Genomic DNA, 16,910 nt, shown 5'->3' on the forward strand with positions numbered 1-16,910 from the left:
ACATCTAGGTAGTACTCAGGTTGTTTTTAACCTGAATATGTTTTGAATGGCTGAAAAGAGCATCAGATATGTGATATAAGTACATAATAAACATTAATGATAAACTCTTTATTTGTGGTATTTCCTGTGTTTCATTTACTTTCAAGAATTTGGTGCTTGCGCCCTCATTTTCTGTAATGAATAAAAGAAATACCCAAAACTGCAATGTGTTTTGATCAACAGTGAAGCTGTTCCATGAATTGTGCTTCAAAATTTTCCTGTTAATTGTAGAAAAGATTCTGTTTCCTTACTGCATATGAAATATTTGAGTACTTGAATGTTTTGAGCAGTCAGGCAAGTCCTTCTGCTGTGACAATATTATTGTTTTCTTTCAGGAAACCCTGATAGATTGGTGTGATGAAAAGGAACTTAATTTGATATTAACAACTGGAGGAACAGGGTTTGCACCACGAGATGTTACTCCAGAGGTGAGATAGTATATGCCTTTCTTATATTCAAGGAGTAGACTATTCATATTATTTTTAATCCTTCTTACTTTTTATATTATTTTTATAATTTTGCTAGGCAGAGCAAGTGATTTGTGGTTCTAAGAATGTGAAAAAGTTGCTGTGGGAGAATTATTATATAAAAAAATGTTTCTTGACTTTTTTTCTTTGGTCTTAAACTAGAAATGGTATAATATGAGGAAGGTTTAACTGGTCCAGAATGTAATACTGCATTTGCTCAGTGGCCTGTGGTATCAGCTGAAATTCAGACATATTGCCAAAGGAAGTGATGGCAGAACTCTGACTCTTAGCCATGGCATCTGGTCTGATTACTTTGTTAATGTAATTCAAACATTTCTGATTTCTCTTTTCTTGAGATACCCTTCTCATTGGTTTCAAAGCACAGTTGTATGACTGTAATAGAATATTTATACCAGTTTTATAGTACTTTTGATGAGAAAGAGTTATATATTCCATAATTTTAAATGAGAATTTAAGTACAGAATTTAATAAGCCAAAGAGCAGAATTAATATCTAGGCTTCATGCCACAAGAATCATCTTCAGCCTTTGCACAAGGAGAAAAATTAGGGAAAGAATGAAGAGTAGGCAGTGTTCATTATACAGGGGAAAAAGTCTTTCTTTTTAAGAAAACCATAAACTTGAGGTGTCACTTCAGAGTCATATGCAAACTTATATTACCACTTGTAACATTGTTTCCTTTACTTCTCAAAAAAATGTTTCTTGGCTGAATTTCAGCTTCATGTTAACTATGTCCTATTTTCAAATCAGTATACTATTGTAACTACTATCTTATTAACAGCAAGATACTTTTGCTCTGCATCTGTTAAATAATTATTGTGCTTCTTACTCTAGTATACAGTAGTAGTTTTCAAAGTTTAGCCTGCACCACAATCAGACAGAGGGCTTGTTAAAACAGATTCCCAGGATCCACCCACAGAGTTACTGATTCAATAAATCTGCAAAAGTCTGGCTCCTAGGAATTTGTATCTCTAACAAGGCCCCAGGTGATGTAGATGTTGCTGTGGCCCATAGACCATACTTCCACATTTTGAGAACCACTGTTCTATTGTGTGAAAATGCAAATTTTTAAACAAGTTTTAAAATATTTTCCTTTCTTCTATGTAAAATTTATAGCACAGAAGGTTTTTGGATATTATTATAATTAGGCTTATAAATAAATTGGTTTTGCTTTTAAAGCAGTCACAATAGAGTTGTATTGAGAAATTAACTCCAACTATTTAAAAAAGAAGTCATCCTTACATAATTTATTTAGCTTCTGAGTCCTTTGGCCAATTTTTACATTTCTTTTAAACTTTGAGACTAACTTTAAAAGTATAATTGTAGGGAAGCCATGTCCTGTAGAGATGTGTTTGTGTTTTGTTTTGTTTATAAGAGAAATGCTTATCTTGTGAAGACATTGATTTTTGGAGTTTGGGTGTTGTGGTAGATGTTTGAGAGTAAATGACCTCAGGTTTATATATCCCTGTTTTTTGTGTGATGATTTGATATTTTCATATTGCTTATTTTTATATCAAAAAAGTAGAAAAAATGTTACCATAGAATTCATTCATAACCAATAAACAACATTATTTTTAATTGTGGGGAAATAATTTGCATCACAAAGTTAAGTATTTTGTATTCTGTGGAGCTTCAAGTTAATACCAAAATGCTAGGTTGAAAATTGAAACCTTTGAATCCTGGCTCAGCTGTTTACTAGCATGAGGACTATAGACTAGTCGTTAAACCACTCTGTGCCTCAGTTTCCCATAAAATGAGGGAAACAGAAGTACCTACCTACCAGGGTGTCTGAGAGGATTCAGTGAGAACCCTGGCATTTTAGTAAGTGCTATGTAAGGGTTAACTTATAAGGGTTTTTTTTTTTTGGTGAGGAAACTTGGACCTAAGCTAACATCTGTTGCCAATATTCCTCTTTTTGCTTGAGGAAGATTGTTGTCAAGCTAAGATCTGTGCCAATCTTCCTCTGTTTTTTATGTGGGATGCCACCACAACGTGGCTTGATGAGCAGTGTGTAGGTCTGCACCCGGGATCCAAACCCGCAAATCCTGGGCCACTAAAGCAGAGTGTGTGAACTTAACCACTATGCCACTGGACTGGCCCCTTACTTTTTTTTTTTATTATTAGTTGCTACGTAACTACCAAGTGGACAGATTTGGTAGTATTTTTTGTATGTAACTACCAAATGGACAAAAACAGTGTTACACTGGATTTAAAATATATCCATGAAATCTTCACAGTCTTATTAAATTATTATTATCTTTTTTAAAGATTTTATTTTTTTTCCTTTTTCTCCCCAAAGCCCCCTGGTACATAGTTGTATATTCTTCGTTGTGGGTACTTCTAGTTGTGGCATGTGGGACGCTGCCTCAGCGTGGTTTGATGAGCAGTGCCATGTCCATGCCCAGGATTGGAACCAATGAAACACTGGGCCGCCTTCTGCGGAGCACGTGAACTTAACCACTCGGCCACGGGGCCAGCCCCTTGTTAAATTATTTTTTAATTTTGATATAGTACACTTTGTATTTTATCTTTTCCATCCCCATATAAATCAGAGGTCTTGAATTTCTACCATTCTAATATCTATTTATCCTCCCCCCTTTTTGATACTGTTAGTTGACAGGAGTCTCTCTCTTTCCACGGCCTTGTATGTTTCATTATATCAGAAATTGAGAAGTCCTGTATTCCTAATTGAAGTTTTTTTCAGTTACCTGAAAACCTTAGACATGCTTTTATATTCTTATATTCATATATACCTATAGCTACTACCTGGGTAAATTGTGTTCAGGTGGGTTTTTTTTAAATGAGTTTAAAATGTACATAAATATGTCAAACAGGTAACTTACCTGATCCTGAATTTCTTGATCTTTAATAGATTTACCTCACTTCATATCTATATAAATACATATGGTATGATTATCTACAGCAAAAGTCTGTAGGACTGTTAAGCCTTTGAAAACTGTGTATGCATAAAAGCAATATAAGGCCACCCCAAATAATTCTACTAATTTCCCATTTCCTCTATACCCTAAATAGTTGCAGTTCTTATAATGTCTAAAATACAACACTGGGATGTCAGCTAAGAATCCAGAAATATAATTTTGGGCCTATAATAATGTAGTTATTTGTCTTTAACCTGTTTGTCTTAGATAATTGTGCCTAAGAAGAGAGGAAACTATTTCTAGACCACATTTACCTATCTACAACTTAGGGTTACAAATATTTTTAAATAGAGTCAGAAGTTATTGACTTATATATATATAATATTAATTAATGGTAGAGATAAAATAATGTAAAACTTCTCTTTTAAGGTACTAATATTTTTACAGTCAGTAATTGTCAATAATTAGTTTTGATCTATAAACACAAGAGACAATTGTTTGTGGAATGTGTGTGTTAGAAAAAAATGAAGGGGGAAATTGATAAATAGAATAAATGAAATACAGGAATCTAAAGTTAGTATCAATGGGTATGAACTCTAGAGAAAATGAGAAGTTTAATAGACTTAGATTTCTTCCCAGGTCTATCAAAGAAAAATGGAAGAGCAAGTTTAGCAAAGTGTATCCTGTTTACATATTTTATAGGAATAAGGCAATCAGAATTTATTTTCCTAAATTATGAATTTGTGTCTATTTTTAAGCCCTGTATATTAGAATATGCTTAATCTGATAGTCACCTGCCTACTGGCCTTCTCCTGCCTCTAAACATGGATACTATCAAAGCTTACATATAATAGCATAATAATCCACACTCTTCAACTTTTTAGTGTTTTATTTTGATATAAAAAGCTTTCTTTTAAAGACTAGATTGTATTTTCTTTGCTCTGATAAAGGTTGGATAATCTGTTGGTATTCGTGAAATGCTAGTATTTATAAAATTCTGTGAAACATAAGAACTCATTGCTATACAAAGTTTTATTTATCTCTTCATGTCCCATTGTCACTTAAAAATAATGTGTGTCCAAAATAGGTATTATTACAAAAGAATCTTTTATTATTTTTAAAAAGTAGAAGTATAATCAAGAATGTGTAAGTGAGGTAAAGTGCAAAGCCCTTTAGGCATAAATTCTAGAAGAGACTAAAAGATTAAGATTCATTAAAAAAGAACAGCTAAATAATTACAAAGAAATGTTTGCTTATATGTTATGGGAAATTATAAAATATTAAGCTATTTAATAATTATAAGGTAAAAATAATTTTTAGCACTTTGAGTACTAGGCTACACCAGAATAAAGGGTTGTAAACTAATGTATTATTTTGATCATGAATTAGAGAGTTAAATAAAAGCCTAGCGTACATCTTAGGTTTTATCCACTCATTCATTCATCAAGCTTTTTATTTTTAACCCTTAATAGGTATCCAATGCCATGTTGGGTGCTGGAGTTAGAAAATGAATAAGGCATAGTTCCTATCCTCAAGAAACTCTTATAATCTATCAGAGGAGTCAGCAAACTACAGCTTGTAGGCCAAATCCAGTCTATCGTCTTTTTTTGTATAGTTTGTAAGCTAAGAATGAGTAGTATTGGGTTTCACATGAAAATTATTTGAAATTTAAATTTCAGTGTCCATTAATGAAGTTTTATTGGAATACAACCACACTTACTCATTTATGTTGCCTATGGCTACAACAGCAGAGTTGAGTAGTTGCAACCAAAACCATATAGCCTGCAAAGCCTAAAATATTTACCATCTGACCCTTTGCAGAAAAAGTTTGCTGACTCTTGGTCTGTCAGATGACAATAAGTCATCTTTGCTCACGTTTTTTATTGACTTATTTTATTGGTTTTTACCTTTTGTTCTTTAATAGTATGAAATAATGCTGGGTTTCATTTCTTAAATTTTTAATTTTAGAAGGAACAAAGGAAAACACTTTCCTGCCTTAATAAAATATATTGCTCCATTGTGTCAGTAGGCAGTATAGCATAATAAAAATGAAAGATCCCTTATTCTAAATGATATATAAAATTTTGAAATTTCAAAATTGATCAAATTGATGGGTTTTGTTGTACATTAGGTAAAATCTCTCTTAAATTTTTTTTCAAACTGTTGTTCTTAGCAACACCTCCTAACAAAAGTGTCCTGATATAATTGTTCATTATGAAATAATGAAACAAAAGGAATAGCAAAATTTTCAGGGAACTATAAGTTTGGTATAAGGGACATTCATTTAACAGGGTTCTGTAGTTCCTTATGGAAGTGAAGAGGCATCTGATAAAATGACCAATGCTGAAAAGGATAGAATAGTCAAAATCTAGCACAAAGGATGAATTTTTAGGAAAAGATTATGAATTCCAGAAGGCATATTCTGTTTGTAGCCTATAATCTTTCTATTTCTTTGGAACAAATTACTATCTAAGCCTTTCTACAAATATTTTCCATGTAGGTTATTAGGAATTTTTTCACAAAAATATTGAATCAAAGAAAAAATATTCATTTTATAAAATTTATTTTATCATCAATTTGTTAAAATTTATGTATTTCATAGTTTTAGGTATCAGTGTACTATAAGTTGGATTTCATTTTATGCAGTCATTAATTATTTCTTCCTTACATTATTATGCTTCAAAAACAAGAATACTGTGTAAGTAAAAGGAAGGAGATGTAATTGACCTGAGTTACTGACTATATATGTTAATGATTCTCAATTCATGACTCTTGCGAAAATTAGTGAGAACTGACATTTAACAGCTTCATCTAAAAGTTAGCATTGGCCATTTTAACAATCAGAAAAATTCTCTTACGTTATAGCAGAAGCACAGCAAAAACACAATGTTTAATGATTTCTGTTTTTGAAAGAAAATTTAATCACTAACATAGGTCACTTAAATTATATAATTGTTTTCAAGTATGTATCAATATTCTTTAGAAAACATTGATTATTTCCCTGGCAAAATGTCATATACTGATACTCTAGAACCCTATGAATATTTATTTCATAGTTCTAAAATTGTTTGGACTAAAATAAAATACCTGTTATACACGGTAAAGCTAAAAATAACCATATTGAACTAGAATTTTAAACTTCTTAAAATTGTTCTGTATAAATAAGATAACAAGAATATGAAATTGATAAGAAGGCAGAATACTAGAAAGCCTTATACTGGAAATATTTAAAACTAGATTAAATAAAACATACCACTCCTCTATGGTCAGATAAGGGTTATAGTTTATGCCTTTTTTTTTTCTGAGGAAGGTTAGCCCTGAGCTAGCATCTGTTGCCAGTCTTCCTCTATTTTGTAAATGGGTCACTGCCACAGCATGGCCACTGTTGAGTGCTGTAGGTCCACACCCAGGAACCAAACCTGGGCCACCAAAGTGGAGTGCACTGAACTTAACCACTAGGCCCTGGGGCCAGCCCCTATTTTATCCCATTTTAAGGAGCTCTTCCTGTAATTTTTATGAAATACTCCTGTACATGGCACATATGTTTCCATGTCTTATCTTTATCTAAATATGCTGGGTTGCAATATAATATAATGGAAACACTAACTCTGTAGTGTCAGACAGACCTGAGTTTTAATCCCGTAATTTCTTAACTATGAAATTAAGGCAAATTGACCTGTTCAGACCTCAGTTTTCTCATCTGCTAAATTAGCTAGTGCCCACCTCTCAAGGTTGTTATTTCTAATAATTGAGATAATAAAAGTAGCCAATAATAATAACTAACGCATATATAGCCTTTACTATGTGTCAGGAGCTGTTTTAAGTATACGTTAATTCATTTAGCCTTCAAAACAACCGTATGAGGTAGGTACAATTGTTATATCCGTTTTAAAGATGGAGAAACTGAGACAGATCAATTAATTAACTTGCCCAAGGCTATCCAAGCCAGTAAGTGACAATAATGCATGTAAAAGGATCTAGTATAATGCCTGACACCTTTGTAGATGCTTTTCCTTTTTCTTCCTCATTAATTAATAATGTTACCTATTACCCCTAATTAGATATGGTAGCCTCAAATATTTCTGCTACTAACCATTGTACTTGTTGTATCTGTTATTAGCTACTCGCATACCTGGTGAATATATCTAAAAAATAAAGATGTAAGTCAACATTTTCCCATGACTGCTTTAAGGTGTGGGGTAAAGGAACAAGAATAAGAATTTCTATAGTCTACATGATGTGAAGAATGTGGATTGTTAGTGCAGTTTCATTAATTACCTCCTGATATCCTGCCTGAAACTGTTTATTTTGTTTTAGGTCTCTAATTCCTCTGTAGTTTAAAATTCTTGGAATATTGCTTGAAACGGCTCAGATATGTGACATGCAGGGTAGCTTTTAAATAATGGTTCACTTTGTATCTGGGGTTTATAATTATTTTGCATTATCCAGTTATCTCAGGGCGTAGGCACACTTATGACCTACCTGTTTGCCAAAAACAACATTTATAGTCTTTGTTCAGTTTAATGAGTATTTATCGAGTAACTTGGGCTTTATTGAGCAAATGCTAAAGTATATGTACTCCTAAAATAGTCACCTGACAAATCAAGGGAATATAACCTGGTATCAAAATGTTCAGCCAGTTGAGGCCGAAAGATTTCTTTGAAGGGAAAGATTAAGAGAGAGCTGAGTCATCAGTGAAATTTTTATACAAGTAAAATTTAAGCCAAAATTGAAGGAGAGAAATAGGATTCAGGTTAGGAGAGAGGAGGACATTACTGATGAGAGTAAGGAAGCAGGGGGTATATATGATCAAGCTACAGAGAAAGATAAAATTAAGCAAATCTTCCTTACTAGAGCAGAGGATTCACTTTACGTAGAAGGATGGATACACTACACTAGACCTTTGTTATTTTAATCTCTTTCGTAGAACAACCAGCGTAGTACCATCTGTAGAGATGAAAAACAGTAACTGTTGTTATTCAGAGATTCCTTAGAAGCCAGAATTCACAAGTCTGCTATCGACTAGTACACACAGTAAAATCATTTCAAGGCTCTCTAAAAATAGACCATTTCGAGAATTGGCATTTATTCAAATGCACATCAACACATTCCCCAGAAAGACTGTCATTCTTTTTGAAGGTTATTTTTATGCCATGTTTTTTTGCTTTGTTTTTGTTCTTTAAGTCCTGATTTAATTTTCAAACCTGGTGACTATCCACACCAATATTTGTGTATAAAATTTAAAGTACTGTGAAGCACCAAGTTCCAATTTTGTTCATTTGTTGTTTGGAAACCTTTTCAATCAATACTTATCTTACCATCAAGGAATTCTTTTTATCATAGATTTTGTCAGTGCTGTATCTCAAGTTAGGTTAGCATTTTATATAAAATTACAAACTATATAATTGTAGAGAAATCACAGTATCTCAGTTTGAGGAGAATTTCAAGGCCATTATGCTCACTGTCCTAGGTTGCGCTTTTCACCATTCCCACCCTTTGCCTGCACATCTCAGTTCCTTCTTCCTCCATCTGAGTTCTTTGCCTGTGCAGCTCTATTTGTTTGAATATCTAAACTTATCAAACTGAAACTAACCTCCTTATAATTTCTACCCAAATGTCCTAATTCTGCCCTTTGCGATGCACAAAAGAAGGTAAGTTCCTCTTTTATATGACAGTTTGAAGATAATATTTGAAGATAAGTATTACATTTTCCACTGAAGTCCACTTACTTTTGTATTATTTTTGCATTCAATTTTTTCCACCAGCCACAGACTTTCCCAAGACTTTCACCTTCAGTTTTAGTTATACATTAAAAAGATAAGCTCCTTAATGTAGTGGTACCAGTGCAAAAGTTACAGGTACAAACTTAAACCATTTAGATGAAGTAATTAGAGCAATAAGTGACATTGCATTTAAAACTGTTATGTTAAAGCCTCCTATTCCAGATAGCAACACTAAAGAGGGAAAAGTACATTGCTCCTTGAGGCTGGAATTTTGAGCATAAGGCAAAAACAAAAATTTCATACATGGTGAACCCATAAATAAAATGCTGTCTTCATTTTCCCTTAAGTATATTTCTTAAGTGCATGCCTACTCTGTACCAAAATATGTACTCAGCTTTTTGGGGCCCTTATGGGGAAGAGAGATCACATCAATAAATATACAAATAAGTACAAATATCCTTATTATGGTAAGTTCTCTGTCTAATTAGAGTTCTGAATAGAAAAATAGTGTTGCCCATATGACAACTTATGAGGCAACATAACATATTGGTTAAGAGCACTGACTACTTGGATTTGAATTCTAGATCCACCTCTTACTAGTGTGTGATCTCATACAACTTACTTAACTTGGTATACCGCAGTTTTCTTATGTGTAAAATGGAGAGAGTAAGAGTACTTACCTCTTGGGTGGTTATATTATGTGAGTTAATGTAGATAACACTAAAAACAGTATTTATTTGCTACATAAATATGGTCTATTATTACCTACAATATAAATAGAAAGAGCTTTAACTTAAAAAATAAGTAGATAGTGGTTGAATAAATATTGAAAGAACTTTTCTCTGGGGAAAAAATCAAGCAGGATAGGACCTAAAGTATACAATAGTATAGTTGTAGAAAAAGAAAAAGAAACAGAGATGACATTCTAAATGTTGATTTTTACCTTAAATTTATTGGAGTGAAAAAAATCTTGAAATCGCCTTTCCAGCTCACCCTTACAAGCCTGCTCATTAAATGAACCGAGGCTGGCATACTAGAATACTTTAGTTTTGCAAAATATATGCTAAAACATTAACAACAAAATGTCATTAAATATTTTGCAAAGATAAAATGCTAAAAGTATATTTATCTAGAGATATAGTTGCATGAATGAAGATTTCAGGATATCCCTTTCTTCATTGTCTGAAATAAAGAATGTAAATCCATCTATCTATATTAGATCTCCATCTATAAAATGAACTTAATGTTGCTTTTCACGGAAAATGTAATAAGATGACAACAAATGGATTTATATCTATCAAATCCTCCGAGTTTCTTAGAATGATATCACTCTATTAGAAAGGCAGAATATTTGTGACTTCATGCTAACTGCCATAAAAGGAAACTGATAGGGAGTCAGAAAGTGGATTCAGATAACAAAATAAACTATTTGGAATGATTCTAATAATTTTACCAGTATTATTTCTTCATATTAGAACTTGTAAAGAACATGGCTGCTATTAAAGAATAGAGGACAAATGTCTAATGGAGGGAGTAACCATTTCAGATAATCATTAATCACAGACACACGGATGAGAATGTACAAGAAAAATCCAAGTTTCTTCAAAAGATGCTGAGAAGAAAGAAGCAGTCAAACTGTTGCAAGCATGGAGTTTGAAAATAAACTGTTGTCAGTTTCACTGACAGAGAGACCAAAAGTCAAAAGCAACAATGCGGAAGAAGCAGTTGATTGTACTGGAAGGACCAACTGATAGAAGAGGAAATAAATTACACTCCTCTGTGAGGATTGAGGATAGCATTATAGTGATGGATGTCATTGGGATAATTTAAGTGTTTTCCCCTCAGCTTTTTCACCACTTTCCATATATAGTGTAATATCCTTGCATGTAATAATCCTCAGGTTGAAACATTATGTAAAGAGAAAATAAGTCTGTTTCTATTAGGAGGTGATTTTGAATAGGGTTTTGAAAATTTTTTAAATAACTTTCAAATGTAGGCATTTGAACCAATGAGAAAATAACTGTTAGTTTTTATTAAATATAATGGAATCTTAACTACAATGTGCCTCTTGTTTGCTATGCTTCAAGACTACATTGGTAAGAGACCCCCATTATGACGAGGTCACTTTACTATAGCCCTATTGATGAGGTTCAAAAGAGACTCACATCATTCCATTTTCCCACTATTGTTAAACAGGGTATTTAGAGGTTTGGTTAGTTATGTGATACTTTGATATGAGTTCTATTTGTGGGCTCCATTTACTTTCCTTTCTCATTCCCTCCTTTTTGCCATTTTCAAAACTTACTTGAGCTGTACCCTTACCCTTAAGATGGAGCTGCTCTATGAGGTGGATAGACAAATGACTATCACCATTAGTATAAGTAATATTTAGAGGAATGAGAGGACTGCTTCTATATAATATTGAAAACAGATCCTAGTGTAAATGCACCTTTTCTCATAGGTGTATTTTGGGCAACAGTAGCAACAGCGTTAACAAAAAAGCTGCAGTTTAACATTGCTCATACTTTAGTTATTACTCTTTGCCTTCTAAATATAAAATACCTTAGGACAGAGGTCAGTAAACTTATTCTTTAGAGGTCCAGATAGTAAATATTTTAGGCTTTGTGGGCTATATGGTCTCTGTCGTAGCTACTCAACTCTGCCAATTCTGTACCACAAAAGCCACCATAAGACAATATAAATGAATGGGCCTTCCTATGCCCTAATTAAACTTCATTTATGGACACAGAAATTTGATTTCATATAATTTTCACGTTATGAGATATTATTCTTCTTTTGATTTTTTTCCCCATCTTTTAAAAATGGAAAGATCACTCTTAGATTGCAGGCCAGGCCAAAAAACAGGCAGCACGTAGGATTTGTCCCCCTGGCTGAGTTTGCCTACCACTATTTTAGAACCTTCCTGTCCTCTGGTGTACTAGCATCTGCTCTGTTAATCAAAAGCTCATAGTTTATGGGCTTTCAGAAGAATGCTCTGAGAATTTAAGACAGAAAAAGGAGACGCCCCACAAGAAATTAACACTTCATAGACTCAAATATGTCCTGAGTGCCTGCTTATATATATATATGCCAAACACTGTTCAAGATATTGGGGATACAGTAATGAACAAAGAAGTCAAAAGTTCCTGCCTTTATGGAACTTACATTTTACTAGGGTGACACAAATATAAGCAAACAAGTAAAATGTGTAGTATTAGAGATAGTTCTAAGTGCTATGGATAAGTACTTATACTATAAGGTAGACAGGTAGTGCAGGCAGGAAAGAGGGTTTTAATTTTATATAAGGCATCAAGGAAAGCTTCACTAAGGTGGCGTTTGAGTGAAGACCTAAAGGAGGAGAGGGAGCAATCCATGGATTTGGTAGAACCTGTATGTCACCGTTAGTAAAATGGGGAGTTTTGACCAGAGACATGACATGATCTGACTTACATTTTAACCATTTAGGGAAACCATTTAGGAGGCTATTGAAATAATCCAGGTGAAAAATGATAGTGACTTAGACCAATGGTAGAGGTGGAGGTAGTGGGAAATACATTACTGATATATTTTGAAGTTAGAGGCAATGGATGGAATCAGAGAAAGAGAGAAGTCAAGTATAAGACCTAGGATTTGGACTTGGGCAGTTGGAAGGATGGAGTTGCCGTTTACTGAAATGGAGAAGGAATATCAGGAGTTTTACTTTGGAAACTTGAACTGCGTTTAGATATCCAAGTGGAATGTTAAATTGGCAGTTACATATATGCATCTGGAGTTCAGAGAAGTCTGGGCTAGAGATAGTATTTTTTAGAGTCATCAACATCTTAATGGAATTCCATGACAATTGATGAGATCACCAAAGCATTTACTAGGATGACTATTTATTTATTGGTATTACTGCCCCTGCCTCCTTTCTCACCTGCTTTCAAAGAGGTAGGTAGTTTCTAGTAACTATTCCCTCTGCTCACTCACAAAGGGTGGAAGGGGTCCCACTGAATCAGAAACCTGACCTACACGGGAAGTACCATTAGTTGGCCATCCTCAAATTTTGCCATGGTGTAAACATGGGAGTGAATTTTCCCAAGTACCTCCTTGCTGGAAACTGTTTGCACTGGAGGTAAGTGTGAAAGGGGAGGTTGTGGGAAATGATGGGGTAAGGGCTTCCTAAACCTTTCCCCAACTTCAGAAATGGCTTGATTCTGAGGAAGGGAGAAGGTTCAGGCTGGTTCTTATTTCCCTGAACCAGCCCTAAATTTGACCTGCTTTCCTCAAACTGGGAGTCAGACATCCCTTTTCTCTTCTGTTTTTCTGCTGCAGAAATTCCCAACATTCCCATTTTGTGGGCTCCAGAAAGGGGTAAGCGAAGACTTCAATCCCAGCCAATCATTTTCAGATTAATAATTTTTAGTGTTTTGGTTTCTTTTATCATCATAAAAAATGCTTGGACCCATATTTCCCATCTGTTTAATTTCCTTGTGGATTGTTATGTATCTGTTCTAGGGTCAGTCTGTATCCCTGGGCAGTAGAATTCAGATCCATTTGCTATTTCCATTTGTGTGCTGTTCTCTTGTGGATTTTCATATGCAGTTTATCAATGACTGTTTCCTAGATGGAAGACACCCAATTCAGGGGACTGCTTCACTCTCAATCTCATCTTTTCCTGAATGGTGTTTTGTTCCCCTGCTGATAGCTTTTCACTGTGCTACCCAACTGCTTCTGAGGATCTGTCGTTGCTTCTTTGCTGTTCTGTCTTCCTGCTTTGACTGCCTTTGATTTTTGTCTCTATTTTTTTACCCTATTTTACTCATCTGCCGAATGATTTGCATTCTTCATTCTTTGGTGCTTTGTCCATCAGCAAATGCCCTGGTACTGCCATATCCTTCAGCTATTTTAGCATTTTAGACTGCCCAGCGTTGTCTATCTCCTCTCCTACCATTCTCCTGTTCCATGGCCTTTCAAGTGCTATGCCATCTGCCTGCCTGATCTGGCTCTGCCCAATCTCTGCCTGTAAGATTATAAGTAGGTTCAGATTGTTTAGCACTTCTGCTACCTATCTCCACTTGCCTTGTGCCACCAAGTTGGACTGCTGAATGAGTTTGCTTCACTAATGTCTCCTCTACCTATTTGCTGCACATGGCTGCCCCATTAATTAACTTAAGACACTGCATTCATCTCCTGTGTACTCAGCCTTGTAACTTACTGATTGGCCCACATTGTCTCCTTTATACTTCTCTGCATCTGATAAATTGGTGGCCTTGTTCCTCTGTTGTCTTGTAACCCTGATCAGATTTTATTTGCAAGAAAACTATCAACCTATGTATTGTCCAAACACCTCTTAAATAGGAAAATGCCTTGCTATCTCACAGTCCAGTCCAGTTTACTCCTAAACTGACTTTTAAACTCACTGCTACGCATCCGTTCTGCTTTTTTGTAGAACTCCACATTCTTCCTTTATTTAGGAATGGATTTTTTTCAAAATCATTTATCATCTCTGCTTCGGTTGCTTTTTCACATCATATATTATGTACTTCTATTCCTTCTGTATGGGATATTTCAATAATTTTCCATATACTAAATTTATTTCTTAATTTATTTTCCCTGATGTTTCAAGGGCTTCATGAGGACGAGTTACTCCTATTGATTTTATCTTTTTTAGTAAAACTAGAAGAATTTTTTGAAACTTAAAAGCATCATCTCTAAAACTAATAAATTTAGTTATCTTATAATTCTTTATAGTTAAGATTAAAGTGGCTTTCTACTCTGCTCTAGTTTTTCCTTTGAGAGTATCATTTCTCAGCTGCCCCATAATTTATGTAATTATCAGTTCTTTAGAGATCCTTTTGATAAATTTCTCTCTCCCTCCTTATAGACTGTCTTTTCTTATGTTTGGATAAACTTTTAAAATTGACATTTTTCCATTATTTGCTAAGTACTTGGCATCTAAAAAGAACTTGGAATACAAAGTTATTTGAAAGGCAAGGTTCAAATGAAGATAATGGGACTGAGATGAGGCAACCAGGTTGTGTTTAGAAGAGCCAGCAATAGGAATAGGAATGCCTTTCAATTCAGTGATCCTCAATCCTGGATACCTATAGAGATTTTTCTAAAAAGATTCCTGGCCCCAGTCCCCAGAGATTCTGATTCAGTAGGTTAGGATCTGGTTTAGGTAGGCAATGTGTGTATGCATGTGTATGTTTTAATCCACTAGTAAAACACAGTGTGAGTTAAATTGAACTCTGTATCACAGTGTCCTAGACCTTATAAGAATTACAAAAGTTGGAAAGAATTGATCCTTGTCTTCTAGGAATTTAAAACTGGAATAGATAATTATGCAATAATAATGGATTTAAGAAAGAAGACTTTCAAAACATTAGGTAATAATGTTTTCACTTGTTAACTCACAATGTTTGGGTGATTTTATATACTGTATCTAGCTTTTCTCAGCCAAGGTTCCTCATCTAACCTGTCGAATACAGAAAATGATTTGAGTGACTGTCTTATCAATTCTCCCAAGGATGGTACATAAACTACTACTATGCTATATGCGCAGGAGAGAAGTTAATTCATTACATTCAATAATTCTCTCAGAACCTATTAAAAAAGGCTTGCTTCTGTGCGTGTAGTCTGTTAGGCGTATGTGACACAAAGATAAGACCTTGTTCTCCAGGAGGTTGTATCCCAAGGAAGGGAAGAAGACATTTAACAAAAAATGCATTTCTAATATGATTCACAAAATTTTATTTTCTTCTAATTCTTCAGGGAAAATGTTCAAAATCAAAGTCAGAGTGATTGTATAGTATAAGGAAATGCTTTCACCTCTTCTAAGCATCATTGATTCAGGAATAAGACTATCTTCTATATTCATGCCTCATCACAGTTGAAGGATTCTGGTAGTAGTGTAAAAGTCAAAAAGAATTTCTTTAATTTTAACACCTAGAGCATTCAGTGACAGATTAGTGATCTCATTTGTAGCATTACCTAAAACCAAAGTTACTAGTTTTATAGTGGAAGAATAGAGAATAGCTAGAGGTAAATAGATAACAAATGTTCAGGAGGTTGGTTCTTGAGTGTAATTGCAAGCACAATGAAGGCTTTTCCCCCCGAGTACAGCTATATACTAATATTGGAAATATTTGGGAATTTAATTTATTCTCACTATCAACTAAAGCTCACTTGAATTCCTGGGTGTCATAAGGTTCAGTCGTATTTATTAGTTTTTATTGTGGATTTGATTAGTCCTTTGAACTAGGAATTTATTTGTCCTCCCTATATTGATGTGTGCCTTCAAACTTGAGAGCAGTTAGCATCATTCCTATTGCTCACTACTTCATACTTATTCCTTTAAAGGAGTCTCTTTAAAGTACAGCACTTAAGACAAGTTTTAATAACCTGTTTTTCCTCCCTTCTCCTGATGTTCTGCTCAAGTTATTTAACAGCACAGCTATGGGAAGATCAAAGTTCTCATGTCAGGAAAGAAGCACTAAAATAGAAATTACATCCAGATTTAACTTGTCTTCTTAAGAATAATGAATAGTTTTAAAAAATTTACTTCACCTGTATTCATTCTGAAAACATTTTTAATGCAAAAAGATTATGCAGATATTTTAAAGTATAAGACCTGTGATAAAGGGAAATATAAGAGTAACACCATTTTATTAAACTTTTTTTATTAATAATAAATATACTTTTTCTTGTGATCTCTGAAATTGTATTTTTATTTTGAGGAAAACTAAATTGAAAATGCAGTTGTGTAACATGTTCTTTTTTGTGAAAATTAACCTGAAAA

The 16,910-nt window shown here is 33.9% G+C and overlaps 1 protein-coding gene across 50 annotated transcripts in view; it reads left to right on the forward strand.

Annotated features, from left to right (window-relative positions):
- The window catches only part of GPHN (gephyrin), a 562,862-nt gene that overhangs the window by 263,531 nt on the left and 282,421 nt on the right, over positions 1-16,910 (forward strand). For 23 of the 50 annotated variants that reach the window (XM_023627936.2, XM_023627927.2, XM_070249606.1 and 20 more), the window contains one exon: positions 375-467. The exons of 6 other annotated variants lie outside the window; for them this stretch is intronic. In XM_023627936.2, coding sequence (XP_023483704.1) covers positions 375-467 — 93 coding nt within the window. Of the gene's footprint in view, positions 1-374; positions 468-13,441; positions 13,481-16,910 lie in introns of all 50 variants that reach the window. 21 more of the 50 variants (XM_023627925.2, XM_023627926.2, XM_070249604.1 and 18 more) reach the window with 1 other exon arrangement.

This window comes from Equus caballus, chromosome 24 (genome assembly GCF_041296265.1).
Source record: "Equus caballus isolate H_3958 breed thoroughbred chromosome 24, TB-T2T, whole genome shotgun sequence".
NCBI classification, from domain to species: domain Eukaryota; kingdom Metazoa; phylum Chordata; class Mammalia; order Perissodactyla; family Equidae; genus Equus; species Equus caballus.